The 19757-nt window shown below is 46.6% G+C and overlaps 1 protein-coding gene across 1 annotated transcript; it reads left to right on the plus strand.

Moving 5' to 3' along the window:
- The first annotated feature begins 1969 nt into the window (after nucleotides 1-1969).
- Nucleotides 1970-10389, plus strand: TAC4 (tachykinin precursor 4). Its single transcript, XM_069544091.1, has 3 exons — nucleotides 1970-2068; nucleotides 9278-9371; nucleotides 10301-10389. The coding sequence occupies exons 1-3, from the start codon at nucleotides 1970-1972 to the stop codon at nucleotides 10387-10389; spliced, it is 282 nt and encodes a 93-aa protein (XP_069400192.1).
- The last annotated feature ends 9368 nt before the right edge of the window (nucleotides 10390-19757 follow it).

Raw genomic sequence — 19757 nt, forward strand, 5'->3', positions numbered from 1 at the left:
CTGCCAACCAGAGTTCTCCTTTCCTAGAGGCTGTGAGATGCTGTTGGGCAGGGACGGTGCCTTATTCATCTTCTGTTGCCCAGTGCCTCACCCAGTGTCCATAATAGTTAATGGGTATTAAATATTTACCACCATGCACAGTGCTAAGAGCTCCACATGCATTATCTAATTTCATCCTCAAACAACTTTGGAAATACGTGCTATTAATAATCTCATTTTACTGATGAGGATTCTAAGTAACATGCCTAAGGTCACACAGCTATTTAGTGAGGGCCCTGGGGATGGAATTCACAGCTCCCCAACCACAGGGCCCTTGTTCTATATCTGTTGGACTAAGTGGAGAAGGGCCCTGAATTCCATGCTAGGGAGCTTGAACTTTACACCATGGGCAACGGGGAGACACTGGAAGGTTGTAAATAGGGAGAGACGGGTCAGGTTAGGGCTTTGAAAAGACCACTTTGACAGCAGTGGGAAGATATTTTAGAGCTGATGACATTTGAGCAGGAGGCCATTTTTCTGGCAAATCCCAATTCCTCCTTGTAATTTTTTAAAGTCTTGCCTTATCTCTTAGAGCAAATATGCAGAGTACATCATGGGAAATGCTGGACTCGATGAAGCATAAGCTGGAACCAAGATTGCAGGGAGAAATATCAATAACCTCAGATATGCGGATAACACCACCCTTATGGCAGAAAGCAAAGAGGCACTGAAGAGCCTCTTGATGAAAGTGAAAGAGGAGAATGAAAAAACTGGCTTAAAACTCAACATTCAGAAAACAAAGATCATAGCATTGGGTCCCATCACTTCATGGCAAATAGATAGGGAAACACTGGAAACAGTGACAGATTTTATTTTCTTGGGCTCCAATATCACTGCAGATGGTGACTGCAGCCATGAAATTAAAAGATGCTTGCTCCTTGGAAGAAAAGCTATGACAAACTTAGCCAGCATATTAAAAAGCAGAGGCATTATTTTGCTGACAAAGGTCTGTCTAGTCAAAGCTATGGTTTTTCCAGTAGTCATGTATGGATGTGAGAGTTGGACCATAAAGAAAGCTGAGTGCCAAAGAATTGATCCTTTTGAACTGTGGTGTTGGAGAAGACTCTTGAAAATCCCTTGGACAGCAAGGAGACCAAATCAGTGAATCCTAAAGGAAATCAGTCCTGAATATTCATTGGAAGGACTGATGCTGAAGCTGAAGCTCCAATACTTTGACCACTTGATGTGAAGAACTGACTCACTGGAAAAGACCCTGATGCTGGGAAAGATTGAAGGCAGGAGGAGAAGGGGACGACAGAGGATGAGATGGTTGGATGGCATCACCGACTTGATGGACATGAGTTTGAGCAGGCTCTGGAAGTTGGTGATGGACAGGGAAGCCTAGTGTGCTGCAGTCACGAAGTCTCAGAGTCATATAGGACTGAGCAACTGAACTAAGCTGATCTCTTAGGGCAAGACACGGCAGGGAATGCCAAGGAAGGGGTGCAGTGACAGGAAAGGGACACTAGTGGTAGAACACTAGGTTCTGGGGAGAGGCCTCTCCTACAGGGGAAGGAAGAAACCAGGCAGCTCCCCCTCTCTGTTTCCAAGATGCCAAGGCCCCCTCGGGGCTTCTAGTCAGGAAGCCAAAAGCACTAGGCCCTACACACTGCCCCATTGTGCACCTGCCTCCTGGGGGAACGCAGCCAAAGGTAAGGTGGTGTTGCAACAAAGCTCAGCTGCCGGGGGCAGCAGTGGAGGAGGCCTGGTCCCTTCTCTGGGCAGCTCATGATATCAGTGGCTTTTCCAGCAAGTGGGGTGGGGAGTTACAGGAAATGGCCTGGGGCATCAGATAAGGTGAAGAAAGAGGCCGAATAGCTGGAAGGACGGAACAGGTGGAGATTCCCCCACCTGCTAAGAGGAGCCAGAGAGAGGACCAAGCCTGCTTGAGGCAGTCTTTGGGCTGAGAGGGGTCCGCTAGGGTCCCAAGATGCTGCTCTGCGTCACCTTGCTTCTCCTCCTGGGGCTGTCTGCATGCACTGTGGCAGGTGACAAGAAACTGGCAGTTGATGCTGAAGTAGGCTCCTGGGTGGCTGTGACTCTGGAGGTAGGTACCTTTGGGGAGAGCAGGGCATGATAGCAAGAGAGCAGGTTGTACATTACACGGTAGGGTGCCTGCCTCCCCTCTCTGGGCAGGTTCGAGGCTGTTGCCCCTGGCCTGATAGATCTCCAAAGAGATGCAAGCATATTTTGCTGTTGTTCAGTCGCTCAGTCCTGTCCGACTCTTTACGACCCCAGGGACTGCAGTATGTCAGGTTTCCCTGTCCTTCACCATCTCCCAGAGCCTGCTCAAACTCATGTCCATCAAGTCGGTGATGCCATCCAACCATCTCATCCTCTGTCGTCCCCTTCTCCTCCTGCCTTCAATCTTTCCCAGCATCAGGGTCTTTTCCAGTGAGTCAGTTCTTCACATCAAGTGGTCAAAGTACTGGAGCTTCAGCTTCAGCATCAGTCCTTCCAATGAATATTCAGGACTGATTTCCTTTAGGATTCACTGATTTGGTCTCCTTGCTGTCCAAGGGATTTTCAAGAGTCTTCTCCAACACCACAGTTCAAAAGGATCAATTCTTTGGCACTCAGCTTTCTTTATGGTCCAACTCTCACATCCATACATGACTACTGGAAAAACCATAGCTTTGACTAGACAGACCTTTGTCAGCAAAATAATGCCTCTGCTTTTTAATATGCTGAGTTTGTCATAGCTTTTCTTCCAAGGAGCAAGCATCTTTTAATTTCATGGCTGCAGTCACCATCTGCAGTGATATTGGAGCCCAAGAAAATAAAATCTGTCACTTGTTTCCAGTGTTTCCCTATCTATTTGCCATGAAGTGATGGGACCCAATGCCATGATCTTTGTTTTCTGAATGTTGAGTTTTAAGCCAGCTTTTTCATTCTCCTCTTTCACTTTCATCAAGAGGCTCTTCAGTGCCTCTTTGCTTTCTGCCATAAGGGTGGTGTTATCTGCATATCTGAGGTTATTGATATTTCTCCCTGCAATCTTCATTCCAGCTTGTGCTTCATCCAGTCCAGCATTTCCCATGATGTACTCTGCATATAAGTTAAGTAAGCAGGGTGACAATATGCAGCCTTGATGTACTCCTTTCCCAATTTGGAACCAGTCTATTGTTCCATGTCCGGTTCTAACTGTTGCTTCTTCTTCTTTTTTTAATCTTTAAAAGAATTTTATTGAAGTATAGTTGATTTGCAATGCTGTATTAATTTCTTCCGTACAGCAAAGTGACTCAGTGATACATATATATATAGATATATTGTTTTTCACGTTCTTTTTCCTGTTTCACATTCTTTTGTCACAGGATATTGAATATAGTCCCTGGTGGTATACAGTAGGACCTTGTTGTTTATCCATCCTATATGTAATAGCTTGCCTCTGCTAATCCAGAACTCGCATGCCTTCCCTCTCCTGCCCTCCTCCACCACTGGCAACAAGTCTCTTCTGTCTGTGAGTCTGTTTCTGTTCCATAGATATGTTGATTTGTATCATATTTTAGATTCCACATATAAGTGATATCATATGGTATTGTATCTTTTTTTTTCTAGCCTGTGCCTTTGCATGTCTTCATGTGACCCCAGGAAGCATGGTTTTCTATGATTTGATTGTAGTTTTTTCAACAGCTGAATGGTAACAGTACTCACCAGGTGGATGAGCACCTAGAAGCGTTATCTTTATCTCAGTATGGACATAGGGCTGATTGTCCCCCAGAGCTGACAGTATTAACTCTCCCTGAATCAGTTACAGTGGAGACTGGTTTATTAGGAATGATAGCAGGAATGGAGAAACACGGAATGCTCCTTGTTTTCCAAGTTCCTTTTAAATAAATAATTCTTAGGAGTTAGAGAAATCCCCATGGCAAAGAATTAAAGAGATCTATTTTCCATACCTTTAGCTTTATCTGTGTAGAATAGTTTGCATAAAACCCTTCTTTGTTAATCATTTCAGCAACGTCTCAACCATAGTATAAAGCAGCTTGAAAAAGAAAATAGTTCATTGTTATGTCACCATGAGGCCAGACTGGCAGGGGTTGAATTCTGACTCTCTGCCTTCTGACTGTAGCTAAGTGACCATGAAAAAAGTTATTAAACATTAAACCTCTTTGGACTCCCATTTCCTCATCTGTAAAATGGAGATATTAATAATACCTACTTAATTGGGTGGTTTGAGGATTCAGTTCAGTTCAGTTCATTTCAGTCGCTCAGTCGTGTCCGACTCTTTGCGACCCCATGAATCGCAGCACTCTAGGCCTCCCTGTCCATCACCATCTCCCGGAGTTCACTCAGACTCACGTCCATCGAGTCCGTGATGCCATCCAGCCATCTCATCCTCTGTCGTCCCCTTCTTCTCCTGCCCCCAATCCCTCCCAGCATCAGAGTCTTTTCCAATGAGTCAACTCTTCGCATGAGGTGGCCAAAGTACTGGAGCTTCAGCTTTAGCATCATTCCTTCCAAAGAAATCCCAGGGTTGATCTCCTTCAGAATGGACTGGTTGGATCTCCTTGCAGTCCAAGGGACTCTCAAGAGTCTTCTCCAACACCACAGTTCAAAAGCATCAATTCTTCGGCGCTCAGCCTTCTTCACAGTCCAACTCTCACATCCATACATGACCAAAGGAAAAACCATAGCCTTGACTAGACGCACCTTAGTCGGCAAAGTAATGTCTCTGCTTTTGAATATACTATCTAGATTGGTCATAACTTTTCTTCCGAGTAAGTGTCTTTTAATTTCATGGCTGCAGTCACCATCTGCAGTGATTTTGGAGCCCCAAAAAATAAAGTGTGACACTGTTTCCACTGTTTCCCCATCTATTTTCCATGAAGTGATGGGACCAGATGCCATGATCTTCGTTTTCTGAATGTTGAGCTTCAAGCCAACTTTTTCACTCTCCTCTTTCACTTTCATCAAGAGGCTTTTTAGCTCCTCTTCACTTTCTGCCATAAGGGTGGTGTCATCTGCATATGTGAGGTTATTGATATTTCTCCCGGCAATCTTGATTCCAGCCTGTGTTTCTTCCAACCCAGCGTTTCTCATGATGTACTCCGAGGTCAGGGGCAGCGGCCTAGAGTGCCAGGCTGCGTCGGCGCAGAAACGGCCGAGAGGAGCTACCCTGCATCCGAGGTCAGTGGCGGCTGGGAGGAGTTATCCTAAGTCTGAGGTCAGGGGCGGGGGCCGGGAGGAGACACCCTGCGTCCGAGGTCCGGGGGGGCAGCCGGGAGAAGCCACCTCGCGCCTGAGGCCAGGGACGGCAGCTGGGAGGAGCAACCCAAGGAGTGGTTTGAGGATTACATTAGATAAAACATGTAGAGTACTTAGAGCAGTCCTTAGCCCAAGTAAGTGCTTAGTAAATATGATGCTATGCTATGCTAAGCTAAGTCTCTTCCATCGTGTCTGACTCTGTGCGACCCCATAGACGGCAGCCCACCAGGCTCCGCCATCCCTGGGATTCTCTAGGCAAGAACACTGGAGTGGGTTGCCATTTCCTTCTTCTTAACTGTTGCTTCTTGACCTGTATACAGGTTTCTCAGGAGGCAGATAAGGTGGTCTGGTAGTCCCATCTCTTTAAGAGTTTTCCAGTTTGTTGTGATCCACACGGTCAAAGGTTTTAGCATAGTCAATAAAGCAGAAGTAGATGCTTTTCTGGAATCCTCTTGCTTTTTTCTATGATCCAGTGGAGGTTGGCAATTTGATCTCTGGTTCCTCTGCCTTTTCTAAATCCAGCTTAAACATCTGGAAGTTCTCGGTTCACATACTGTTGAAGCCTAATTTGGAGAATTTTGAGCATTATTTTGCTAGCATGTGAAATGAGTGTAATTGTGCGGTAATTTGAACATTCTTTGGAACTGCCTTTCTTGGGATTGGAACGAAAACTTTTTCCAGTCCTATGGCGACTGCTGAGTTTTTCCAAATTTTCTGGCATATTGAGTGCAGCACTTTCACAGCATCATCTTTTAGGATTTAAAATAGCTCAGCTGGAATTCCATCACCTCCACTAGCTTTGTTCATAGTGATGCTTCCTAAGACCCACTTGACTTCGCATTGCAGGATGTCTAGCTCTAGGTGAGTGATCATACCATCATGGTTACCGGGTCATTAAGATTTCTTTTGTATAGTTCTTTCGTTTATTCTTACCACGTCTTCCTAATATCTTCTTCTTGTTAGGTCCGTACCGTTTCTGTCCTTTATTTTGTCCATCTTTGTGTGAAATGTTCCTTTGGTATCTCTAATATTCTTGAAAAGATGTCTAGTCTTTCCCATTCTATTGTTTTTGTCTATTTGCATTGATTACTTAAGAAGGCTTTTTTATCTCTCCTTGCTATTCTCTGGTCTCTGCATTCAGATGGATTTGTCTTTCCCTTTCTCCTTTGCCCTTTGCTTCTTTTCTCAGCTATTTGTAAGGCCTCCTCAGACAACTGTTCTGCCTTTTTTTTTTTTTTTTTTTGCATTTCTTTTTCTTGGGGATGGTTTTGATCACCGCCTCCTATACAGTGTGAGCCTCCGTCCATAGTTCTTCAGGCACTCTATCAGATCTAATCCCTTGAATCTATTTGTCACTTCACCTGTATAATTATAAGGGATTTGATTTATCTCATACCTGAATGGCCTAGTGATATATGGAATTAACAGTAAGTATGTTCATGCTTCATTTAACAAACTTATTTAACATACACATGTTCCTGACACTGTCCTAAATGCCTCATAAATATTAACCCATTTAATCCTCATATCCACCTTGTGGGAAAGGCACCATTTCTATCCCCATATCACAGATAGGGAAACTGAAGCATAGAAAGGTCAAGCAGTTCGTCCAATATTACACAGTGCCAAAAGCACAACTGTACATCTTGCCCAATGTCTTATTCTGTGTATCTGTGCCTCGGAGGACATTGTCCAGCACATCCTTTCAAGGGAGTCAACTTGGAGTGGGGTCATTGTTTTGTCTCACGTGTAGAAACTTATTCCCTGACAAGTAATGGTTTGATTGCCAGCCTCTCCTTCTAAGCTGACCTGAGTGCTGTCACTGGGAAGAAATCTCACAGCTAGAGACAGCATCTGTCAGAGAGACAGAGATCCTGGCCTCGGAGGTTCCCATCAGACAGGGGGACGAGGCCAGTGGACTAGGGACACGCTGGCAAAGTGCTCAGGGAAAGCCTCCGGGAGGGCAGACGGGACAGGGCTCGGCCTGCTTCCCCTAGTCCAGGGACGGTGAGGACACTGGGGCTGCAGGACGAGCCATCAAGTAACAGCCATGCCTGGTGGCTTTCCTTCTAGTGGGCTTCCTTCCTGGTTTGTCTGAATGTGGAAGTGTGTGCCTTTGAGAAGACAGTAGGCTTAGGAAATGAAGGTTCAAGTCTCACCTTCTCCACTGACTCTGTGTGACCTGGGGACATCAGTTTCCTCACTTGTAAACCGGGGGTGGGGGCGGGGGGAGGGGGGGGGAGAAGATGGCTCCCAAGGTTTTTTTTCCAGCTCTGACATGGAGTCTGCGCCCATCAAGGGACATGGCCCAGGCTCTGGGAAGCTGTGTAATAGGGACCACTCTACACAGTTATGTGGGAAACATCGATTTCAACCAGTGCCTCGTGGGGCTTTCCATGCTGCAGCTGCATCTGATGTTTCTTGGCTCACTCTCGTTTAACATCCTTCTACTTCCCAAGACACAGAATTTGGGATATAGGAACCACCTCATCTGAATGAGGAATGATGCCTCTGTTAGGGATGATCTGATTTTCTCCCTTGCTCTCAGGACTCCTGGTTAGCCCTGGAGCTGGGGATTTGAGTTAAAGGGGTAAGAAGGGCTTCTGGTCAGGGCAAGAGTCCTTCCTGAGTAAAAGACGCCTCCCAACAGGCCCCAAAAACCTAATGGGTGGGAGAAAAAAAAAAAACCATTCTGTCCAGCTGGCATTTGAAGACTGCCTTTTACCAAGGCAAAGTGCTTTTCATAAGCTTTACAGAAATGGGTCCAAATCTCCAAAGACACTTTTCCTGTTCCTGGCCAGGCTAGATGACTCCAGCCTGAGACAGCTGCCCCAGCCATTGATGTCCTGGAGAAGAGACAGACTGGAAGTGACTGCATTAGTCCAAGGCTTAGAAAACAATCCACTCCTGATCCGAAAAGTTGGGATAAGCTGGGAGAGCTGAGGGGGTCTCCACTTCACCCCAGCCAGGTCCCTGCTTGTCCCTGAAGCTTCAGGGCTGCCCCTGGGGAAACTGGGAATGGAAGAGCCCGTGACCCAACCCCAGCTGCCAGCCTCCAGCCTCCAGGCAGGCAGCTTGTGTTACTCTAGGGCTCTGGTCACCTGTCTCACCCTTCCTATCTTCTTCCCTGTTCCCAGACTGTCAGAGAAAGGGCCTTCCATTCACCATCCTGTATCCCATACATGCTGAGCTCCTGTGTGCACCAGGCACTGGGGATACAAAGACATGAAGATGGTCGAATGACTGTCACCCACTATCACTTTCTCCACTAGCAAGCATCTCTCAGTCTCAGCAGAGCCAAGCAGGCCCTTCATCAGAGGCTCCAGAAAAAGCCAGGGAAGGAGAGGCCTTTGGCCAAGGTCACAAAGGTTAGAGGAGAAACTAGAACTTAAAACTATAGTCCTTGGTCCAGAACTTTTACCCCACCAGCTCAAGGATGAAAATGTCTTTGCCTGAGGGAGTGGCCTCCACCCCAGGCCACAGGCCCTGAGAGGCCCAGGTTAAACCCAGGACAATGAGGGGAGTGCCAGAGGAAGACGGAAGGGCAGCAGTCTAGAGTCAGACTGAGTCTGGATTCTGACTCTACCACTTCCTGTATGACCTTGGACAAGTCACCTAATCTCCGCAAACCTGTGTCCCCATCTGTAGATGGATATTTCACATGGTGGTTGTGAAGCATAAATGAGATTATGCCTGGAGTGTCTGAGCCTTTGAGTTAGATGACCTGGGTTCGAGTCTGGCTTCGTCTCACATCCTGACTGGTAATCACTCTGAGCCTTAGTTTCCATCTGTAAAATGGAGACCCAAGTAGTACTTTATGTGGTTTTGGTAAGGATTGAGTTAATATATGAAAGTGCTTAAGAATACTTTAACTTTAGCCATTTATTACTGCTGTTTATTATTATTTGCAGAATTGTATAAAATGTGAGGAGATCAATGCCAGCACGGAGCACAGGTTATTGAGGTTGTTATTGTTCAGACTGTCTTGTTGTCAGCCTCCCCTCAACTCTAAGGAACTCTGCTTCTTCAGGAAGATGTCATCCCCAGCATCCTGCTTCAGCTCCGGGACATGAAGAAGGGGAAAGCAAGCCAGTTCTTTGGGCTAATGGGGAAGCAGGTAGGAGGTGAGTGACAAATGTGGGCGGATGCCCAGGGAGGAAGGCTTCTTGGTGGGTTCTGTTACCCCAAACAGAGGCCCTAACTTAAAGCCCAGGACTCAGCATCCCTTACTCCAGTCTAATAGTGGTCACTCACACCATGGAATGGGACACAGTGCCCATATCAAGTGTTATCCAGTGTTCATTATGCCAGGCAACAGGTACAAACCACTCCAGCATCTGGGGAGTGCAGTGACCCTAAGGGTGGGGACAAACTTTTGCACCCTGCTGGTGCCCTTCCTTCAGTGTTGTGGAGGTCTATGGAGAGAGGTGGTAGAACTTGAGATCTGCCTCTGATGTGAGTAAAGCCAACGGCTAAGCTTTCTGTGAGCTTCTGTTTGGTTCAAGTTGAATTATTAAAATGAATCTATGTTCCCTGAGGGCACGCTCGATGTGAAATCTGTATCCTGGGAGGACAAAGAGAAAAAAAGTCTGAACAGAGAGCAGTTTTCTTATTGACAACTAAATTTTTAAAAGTGGTTTTGGTGAGGATATGAAAAAACTGGCACTTACATACACTTTAATACACTGTCCATTTGGAGGACATGTTGGCAATATCCATCAAAGCTGGCAACATGCATACCTTCTGACTCATAGGTTCGCTTCAGGAAATCCATCAAATAGAAATGCTATTGCTACAAAAGCCCTGAGGTATTTGTGCCAAGTAGCAAGAATGTGAAAATAACCTAAAAACTATCAATGGGGAGGGGGGATAATAAAAATATATATGGCCTTTTTTTTTTTGGCTGTGCTGAGTCTTGGTTTCAGCACTTGGACTAGTTGTAGCATGGGCCTAGATAGTTACCCTGTACCATGTGGGATCTTAGTTCCCCAACCAGGGATCGACCCTGAGTCCCCTGGATTGGAAGGTGAATTCTTAACCACTGGACCACCAGGGAAGTCTGGCACCTCCATAGCCTTTGTGGCCATTGAAATGGATGAGGCAGATCTGTGGAAAGATAAAGATTTCCAAGATATTGGCTAAGTGGAAAAAGCAAGTTATGTAACAATACATAAGATAGGAGCCTACATGTTTTAAAAAATCACTGCATACTTACACACACACACACATATGAAAACATAGGGAGAGTTCCAGAAGGATAAATATCAAACTGTCACCAGTGTTTTACATCTAGACTAAGACGTGAAGGCGAGGGAGAGCAAAAGTTAAGGGGTCTTTCACTACACTAACCTCTACCTTACCATTTCACAGTGGGCATTTATTCAGAAACTGCTTTTGTAACTTTAAAAAATACATTTAAAAATGGAGAAAAATCTTCCTGCTACATGCACCATAAAATAAAATAGAGAAAATTAACTTGTGACCAAACTTTGGCCTCAGTTTCTTCTACAAAATGAGTTTTGGACTGGGCCATTTCAGAGGTCTCTTTCAAATCCAGAAACCCAGGAAGCAGGAGGTAGGGGTATATGGGAAATATTTATTGAACATTGTGCTCACTTGTGATTAAATCTCATAATATCCCCTTTATCACCAGCAGGGAAACTAAGGTTCACATAGGCTAAATACTTTCCCAAGAATGCCTGACTAGCACCAGGCAAAGACTCCATAGTACGCACACTTCCCACTACCCTAAACTGCCTCCTACCCAGAGTGTACCTTGTGTGGCTGTTACACCAGGACAACAGGGGGTGACCAGAGTCCCTGAAGACCTACCAAAGGCATGGATCCCAAAGAACCATGAGCTGTTTCACCTCACTGGGCCCCCAGGGAAGCAGTGCAACCCTCATTTCTTCTCTTTCCCGCAGGAAGACCTCCCATCCAGTCAGAGGCAACAGGCAAGTGTTGTCCACACCTTCCCCCCACATGCTCCCTGGAGAAGACTGAGTTGTCAGGGAGGTGGGGGGGATGCTCTGGCCAGGGTGCACAGGAAGGCATTGTTGAGGGTGGGGCCAGAGTGGTTTGCCTGCATGCTAGGCTTCCTGGTTGTTTCCTTGGAGAGGTGGTCTGTGTGCGCCTAGGGAGCAGCTGCAAGGATGAGGAGATGGCGATGAATCCAGCTCTGCCAAAGGTTCAAAATTACCGTGGGTCTAAAGCCTAGAGTTGAAGAAACCATCAATCCAGAAGGACCTTAAAACTGAAAACCCCAACTCTGTCTTCATGGCCTGGGCATGGCACCTTCCTTGGCATACTGCCCTGCACTGTTCTGCTGGGTCACATGGCTGGTGTCCTCAGAGTAAAAGCCACCCCACGGGCAGGTAAAAGTCTGCCATCTCCTCTGTCCCCACAGTTTCTATTAGAGGCGCTCATGAGGTATTTGTGGAAGGAAGGGCAGAAGGGAGGGAAAATGGAAGAGAAAGAGGAAGGGATCAATGAATGAAGAACCTCAGTTCCTAGAGAAATTACTCTATTCACGAGTCCCCAGTTCTGGCCCTGTCTTTCTTGGTTCCCAAGACAGTCTTCCTCTGCTTCACTTTCTCCTTTTCTTCTCTGTCTCTGCATCACCAGGGTATCAGCGAGAACCACTGGTCCAGGGGCAAGGAGGAGCAACTACAGAAGGTAGGCGATAGCTTCTCCACCAGCACACACGGGCACATTCTGCTCCCCACTCTCAGGGCCAGCCGAAGCCACAGAGAATGGTGGGTGGTTCTCCAGCCCCTGGAACATTCCCCTTATTCCCTGTTAGAGAGTCTTAGGTATTTTGTCTTCAACAACCTAAATAAAGGGAATATCACTCTGGGAGGGGTTATCAGCTGACGCCTTCTGGCCTGGGCCATAACCACAAAGGTGTTCAAGGGCATGCTCAATAAATAAACAAGAAGGTAAGTGAATCAGTAGATAAGTGACTCAAAGTGAAGTCGCTCAGTCGTGTCTGGCTCTTTGCGACCCGTGGACTGTAGCCTACCAAGTTCCTCTGTCCATGGGATTCTCCAGGCAAGAATACTGGAGTGGGTTGCCATTTCCTTCTCCAGGGGATCTTCCTGACCCAGGGATCGAACCCAGGTCTCCCACATTGCAGGCAGATGCTTTAACCTCTGCACCACCAGTTCAGTGACTGGGGAGATTCAGAGCTCAAGCTAGAAAGCTCAAGAAAAGGCATGGGGTGACATAGCTGAGCAGAGACACCAAGCTCGTCTGCTTCCTTAATCCTGACTCTCCCCCAAGAGCTGCAGACCTGTGGGCTTCCCTCTCTAGCTTCCTGATAGAACACCTGCGCCTTCCAACAGAGGCTCTTGGGAATCAAGGTGGGAAAGTTCTCTATATTCCCCCGAAAGTTTTTCCCAAGTGTTTGAGCCATTTCATTCAAAGGGCCATGGAAGTCAACCCAGTGCCAACATGGAAATGCACATCCCTCCATGCAAAGTGTTGGCAGGAACCTTAGAAATGATCATTCTTCAGGGATGGAAACAATTTGCCCAAAGTCACACAGTGAGCTGTTAACAGAGCCAGGACTAAACACTGTCTCCTGCTCCCTAGTCCGGGCACTTCACGGGGCTCTCAGAGGGCCATTGGAATTTTAAGTGCGGGATTACCACTCCCTTTCTTTCGAGAGGATTAATGAGGGTTGGCTCATCCACTCTAGAGGCATTTGTGATTGAAAAACGGAAGCTCTGCCAGATTAACCTGGAATTTGATTGCCGTAAGTAACTACCGCCGGAGAAACCTGAATTGGGCAAATGGAGGGCCTTGAGTGGATGACCAGGGAAGGCCTCCAAGGGTGGAGGAGGCAGACAAGGCTCCCCTAACCACTGCTTATGTGCAGCACTCTTCCCAGGCAGAGGATGAGAACCATGGGTCAGAGTGAGAGCCCCCACCCCACGCCTCCCAGAGGACGAAACCCCTCTCCTTACCTGGACGTGGCAGCCAACCAGCCGACCAAGCCAGCCCTCTGCTCCATGTCTTCTGTGCTCATCATGCGTTCCTCCCACCACGCTGAACTCACTGGGCTCCTCCCAGGACTCTCGTTCTCAAGCAGCAGTCGTGCGTAAATGCACTGTCACCTCTGTAAGCTAGCTAATGACCCCACACACTCTTGGACGTCACTGCGTAGCAGGATGAGTCCCACTGAGCCCTTCCTACCCCGGTTTCCCCAAATCCTGTGCCCATAACACAGCAAAGGTTCAATAAACCAATGAAGAGCAGATGATTTCTTCTCTGGTGCAGGGCAGCAGACAGGGATGGCCTGGGCTCAACATCCAGCCCAAGGGCCTGGCATGTCAGCAGCCAGGAAACCTCTTCCAGAATTGTAAAGGGAAATACTAAATAGCCCTGGTCCCCACCTGAGGTGGGAAAGCAGGCTTGGGACACAGGTAGCCCTTGCCCACCCACCATCACAACCTCAAGGACCCAAATCCATGTGTCCTTGGACTTGGAGAATCGGGGCCCAGGTCCTTCATCAATTCTTGTGTATGAGGTGGCCCCTCAACTGACCACTCTGTTTTGGGGTCAGAGGCAGCTAGTCATTTGAAGAGCTGTAGAGTAAGGAAAAAGGCCACACCTCAGGGAGGTGACGGGACCACTGTCCTGGCCCAGCTGTGGTCCTGGGAGGTGGCTCACTGTGACAGCTCAACATGAAGGAGAGAGGACTGAAGATCTCATTCCCATGTTTGAAGCTGGAGACATCCAAGCTTTGGCTGAAGCCACTGACCATTCAGTAAGTTCCCTCCTTGGGCTGGCATTTTGCTGGGCCCTCAGGTGGGACTGGGAGCAGGGAGGGAGACTGGAATTTGTCCTTGAAGAACTATGGACCACAGAGGGCAGAGGCAATGTACTCGCTCAAGGCAACCCCTGCCCTCCAACAACTCTTTTCACACCCACCACGTTCCCTCAAGCTGGTGTCTGCACATGCCATTCTCCTCCCATGCTGGTGAATTCTTACTCAGAGGTCCCAACCTGGCAACTACTTAATCACTCCCTCCACCGAGTTCCCGCAGCACTTTGCACATTCTTCCACTACAGAACTCATATCTGATATAAAATTTAATAGTTTATCTCAACAACAGGGTTTGTCAAGTACACAGACCGCTTCTTAATTGTCTTTACCCCAGTGCCAACAATAGAGCTCAGAGGTCCCTGGAGAGGGTTTTCACGAAGGACTCACATAGAATGCATGGTCCTCAAATGCTCAGCTCTTGACCTGCAGCCGCATGACTAACTGCTCGTTGGCTCAGGTCTACAGACGGCACTGCCGCACACCCTGCTGTGGGCTAGAAACCTGGGAGTGACTCCCCATCCCTCACTGCCCCCTCTAAACACCTCCCCCCTAGTTGGTCATTCTTCCAAATATACCTAAACTCATCCTGCCGCTCTCACTACACTTACTCACAGGAGGTACTATCTTCCCTGGCCTCGGGGGCAGCAGCCTCCTGAACGGGCATCCATGCTTCCCACCCTACTGCTCTCCATCCAGAGCAGGACTTTTTAACGTGGTGGGCCTGTCCATCCCCTACTGGCCACAGTTCAGTTCCCTACGTCAACCTGAAATTCTTGTTGGGGCCTTTAAGGCCCTGTGCTCCCTGATTTCTCACCCCCCACCCCCGCCTCAGCCACTACCAGACACTCTCTCAGACCCTCTGGCACACCAGAGGCTCACCAGCTTTTGTGATCTGTGCTCAGGCTCTCCCTCTCAGAATGCTGCCCACGCCCCATTTGGCTAACCCAATCATCTGTCAGGTCCCATGATAAAGCAAGCTCCCTTCTCAGTCAGGGCTTCCTGGATAACCAAGCTCAGCTAGTTCTCTCCAGTTATGTTTACCCAACACCTGTCCTTTGTCCTTCAGGGCACTGATCACAATTAGGAATTTAATGCTGATCTTCTCCAGGAGACCAAGTTCTACATCTTTTGTGTACAAATGACTGACTGAATATATTAGGCACACTAAAAGACAAGTCACCTCCACAAGTATTATCCTCAATCTGCACCGGAAATCCCAGAGCCAGGATTTGAGGGAAGGTCCTTCACTCCAAGCACATTTGACCCCTACAATGACTTGGTCTCTGCCACAATTACAGACATGTCTTAGGCAGAAAAATAAGTCTTCACAAGGAATTCCTTTTTAGTTGGGCCATTTCAGTAAGCACCAAAGAAACATCTAAATGTCTGCCCCCATAGCATACTGGTCTCCAGAGAATCCTTCCAGACCATTTTAGGAAACGTTACATTCTGTCTCCTTCTTGGAAAATCCCAAGAGGTTCTGAGATGCCCTGAACTCAAGAAACATATCAATATGCAACTTCAACAACTGTTTTCCAAGTTTGACCACAGGACCCATGTTACCTGTAATACTTCACTTAGGGGAATGCTGACATGGAGGCTTCCCAAATGAAAACAGGAAGAGACTAACCCAGCTGTATGTGGAGGCTGTGTTGGGGAATGATGAAAACTACCCAGGTGGAGTCCACTTATGGAAACTTGAAAGCCAAGATAAACGGGAACTTAATCCCAAAATGGGAGGAACTGGAGACCTATTTCTAATAGGATATTCACCCTTCCTGATCCACTTCTCTAAGGTGGTGACTATGAATTCTAAGGCTAGGCAAGGACCTGAGAGGCAATTTGACTGGAAGCTGAGATATCAAATAGGGTCAAACTGGGTCTGTGGGTGCCACTGCATGAATAGTGCTCCCCTGGAGTTACACAAGGTGGAGGTCCTCCTCTGGGCACATCTGGTTTCCAATAACAGGCAATCATTTACCAAAATAAAACTACAAGGACCAACTGTGCAGGCAGGCAGGTGAGGTTCCTGCCTTTTCACTGGAGCTTTCTCAAACCAGTTTATTAACCCAAGTCCAGAAATGACTTCAAAGTCTGTCTCCTAAACTGTATACAAATGTGTGCATATCTGCATTTATGTACACTTTTCTTTTAAAAAACCCAATGCTTTTATTAGATTCTCAAAAGGTCAGAAGGAAAGGTCCTTTACTCTCAAGTCCTTTTTTCACTTACACACTGCTATGTATCTGTATGTATATCTAACCATCCTAAAATAGTCAATGGTTTAAAATACTTCTAGGGACTTCCTTGGCAGTCCAATTGTTAAGACTGTGCACATCTACTGTAGGGGTCATGAGTTTGATCCCTAGTCAGGGAACTAAGATCCCACATGCCACTCAGCGTGGCCAAAAATATAAAACAGTACTTCTCATGATTCTCTAGGCTGGCAACCCTCAGCTGGATGATTCTGTAGTTTCAGGAGGTCACCAGGGTACAGGGTCTGAGTACAGGGCCTGGATTTTTGACACTTAAACTTCTGGTCTGAAAATGTCAGGTTTCTAACAGCAAAAGTAGAAACAGCTAAACTATCACTTCTGGCACCTTGATTAGTGAGAAGTCCAGCCCACACCCTGAAGGAAAATTAGCTCTTACTGGAAGGAACAGCACTCATATACAGAGATGGGATTGTTGGTGACCATTTCTGGAGGTGATCTACCACACCTTTTTTTTTGAGATAAGGGTATAGATTTCAGAAAACTTTGCGTATGATTGAATAAAACACGAGTGGTTTCCAAAACATGTACCGAGTTAAGAAACACTGGTTTTGTGAATGGAAATGACTTGTCCAGGGTAAAGATGTTCTCACACAGAACATTCAGGGGGAGCAGTGGAGCCAAAGCTGTACAACACCACAGGTTATTTTCTCCACTCGAGCACAAATCAACAGACCCCAAACCCCAGAACGGCGGTAGCATCTATAGGTTCACATAAGACAGAAGAGACAAACTGATCTTTCAGCACAAGGGACATTTTTCACCACTGGGCAGTCCTTTTTTACCCCCTTCTTAGTGACATTCATTGGCATTTTGTTGAAGATACCACAAAGGAAGTGGGCAATTAAACTGCCCTCATCAGCAGGAGACAGCCTGGGAGATGCAGTCATACAAGTTTGTAGCAGAAAGTGCTGGAGTAAAACCAGTGGTCCAATTCTATAACTCCATAATCCCAATGAATAGCAAAAAGTAGTTTTTAGAACTCCTAACATACATTATATTTAGCAAAGTTTCACCCTATTCTCTGAATATGCAAAACTCTATACAGCACTGTGTATACAAGTGCATCTGTGAAACCATGGGCAGGCAGTATGTTAACCTTCAGTAAGGAGTTCCCTTTGGTCGTCGCTGGACCTCACTTAATGGGACCTGTCACCTGGGCCTGCACAAACCATGCACAAGCCGAGGGCTGAGTGAAGGCTGGCCGGGGGGGCTCCTGTCTACCTTTCCGCTGGAGCTTTCTCAAACCCTCAATCTCCTGAACTGTAGATAAATGTGCGCATATTTGCACTTCTGTACATTTTCTTTTAAAAGACCCAATACTTTTATTAGATTTTCAAAAGGTCAGAAGTAAAAATGGGTAAGGATCACCACGGAGAGCAACACTGTTTGATCCCAGTACCTGGGATCATAAAAACCATGCTCCTTCAATGTTTGGCATATCAACTGCTCTTCAAAGGAGGAAAAGGCAGATGTGTTTATGCCTAGTTACTAATATACTTCCAAAAAACTGCTTTCCACTCATTTCATATTCCAGAAGGAATGCATGATGGAAGCAAGCTGTGGTATTTTTTTTATACTGGCTTCACATGAACTCCATTAGAGGCCATTCCTAACCCCAGTCAGGCAACCTGCCCAGAACCACAGGGATAAACCAAAGCTCAGGTCATGTCAAGAGAATCATCTTGCCATATAAAGGGCACACCATATTCTTAAAAACTACTTAATGTGACTCATTGTTCCCCCTTGTGAGAAACAGGAAAGCAGGCACCGAGGCATCAGATGACTCACATTAGTTTTGTCAGAAGCATGGGATCTGGACTCAAGAGAAGCAACGCTCTCATTCTGTTTCTATAACCCAGCAGTAAGACTTCTGAGCCTCAAATTTTCTCCTGTGGAAGAGGGCTACAATATTTACCTTACAGTGATGATGTGCTAAGGACTGAAGGAAACCACAAAAGTAAAGGGACACTGCTTACTAAACAGTTTACTCCTAAATCAGAAGCAGATCCAGAATGAGGCACATCTCTGTATCCTGGTTTAGGTCTCTGACCTACAAATGCTGCCTACAGGAGTAACTAAACTCAATTCTTTCATTTTAAAGTCTTCACCAGTCTTGTCATTCTTCTTGCAATGGAAGCCACTAGAAGCATGGGGGACTGTGGCTGAAGCAAAGAAAACTAACTAGAAGGGAGAAGGTAAATCAATCATTAGGGAATCAAAAAAGCCAAGAAAGCAAATGGCAGAGGGGAGGGTCAAACAAGGCCAGTGTTAAAGTACCCAGCACAGTGCTGAGCAGAAAAGCAGCAACCAGCACATGCTGAGGCTTTCTTCCTCTAGAAATGGTTGGTGCTTCCACTTATGGAGTCTCAGAGATGCAGGAATGACTCGAGACTTTTGCTCTTCTAACAAAGGAGCCTAAGAAGCTAAACTTCTTTTGTGCAGGTACAAAAGGAGCCAGAGCGAACAGTCTGACTCAAAACAGCCAAGGAAGTGAACGGCCAGTTCCCACACCTGTAAGGATTTAAAGCAGAGAAATCTTCCTTTGGTTTCTAGGTGAGGAAAGAGGGATGACAGTCACCAAAGACTTGTGATCTGCACTGTCTATCCAGTATCACGGTCCATATTACCTTCCTCAGCTTTTCCAAAATGGGAGAGACAACAGAATTTCCCTTAGACGCAAACACCTAGAAGAGGGAAATGAGGGCACACGTTTCTCTAAGATGTGTGTAAGAATGGTCTTTTTATAAGCCTGAGTTTTTCTCATCCCATTTCCTACCCTAGTAGGTGACATGCAGGACACTTAACCTTACCAAGGAAGATACTTAGATTTCCTGCCAGGAGAGGTTCTCACCATGCTGGCCAGAGGGGGCAAATTCACTCCAACAAATACAATTTCCACCCCCCTCCTCTCTACCATCCAGTTAAGTGCCCGGTCTGCCATTTCTCACACTAGGTAAACGCTACAGGAAAGTGCAGCTACTTTCAGAAATCACCTCAACCTGGGAGAGACAATGATTCTTAGAGATGGCATTGCTCACTACTGGCAAGTAAGCCTGGAGGTCAATGAGGACACGTCTGTTCCCACTTCCCACAGCTATACCACCTAGCCTTACCTCCTGCTGAGTCTTCGAATGGATAACAGAAACTACTCACAGCTATGCATACCTGTTAGCTGGAACCAGAGTGTGGCACAGAGAATTTACTCCATCAACTAGACATGCTCAGAGTTAAGCACTCCCTCCAGACAGCCTGCATCAGAGGAAAAAACAACTTTCCCCACCCACAAATCCTATCCCTAAACAGTCAGTTTACTGCTTAGAAAATAAACCCCAAGTGCATTTCTTATTAGCAGTAGGCCAGTGGCACCATGTCATACTCAAATGAGAGTTCCTGGGTGAAACAAA

The sequence above is a fragment of the Ovis canadensis genome, chromosome 11 (assembly GCF_042477335.2).
Source record: "Ovis canadensis isolate MfBH-ARS-UI-01 breed Bighorn chromosome 11, ARS-UI_OviCan_v2, whole genome shotgun sequence".
Taxonomy (NCBI): domain Eukaryota; kingdom Metazoa; phylum Chordata; class Mammalia; order Artiodactyla; family Bovidae; genus Ovis; species Ovis canadensis.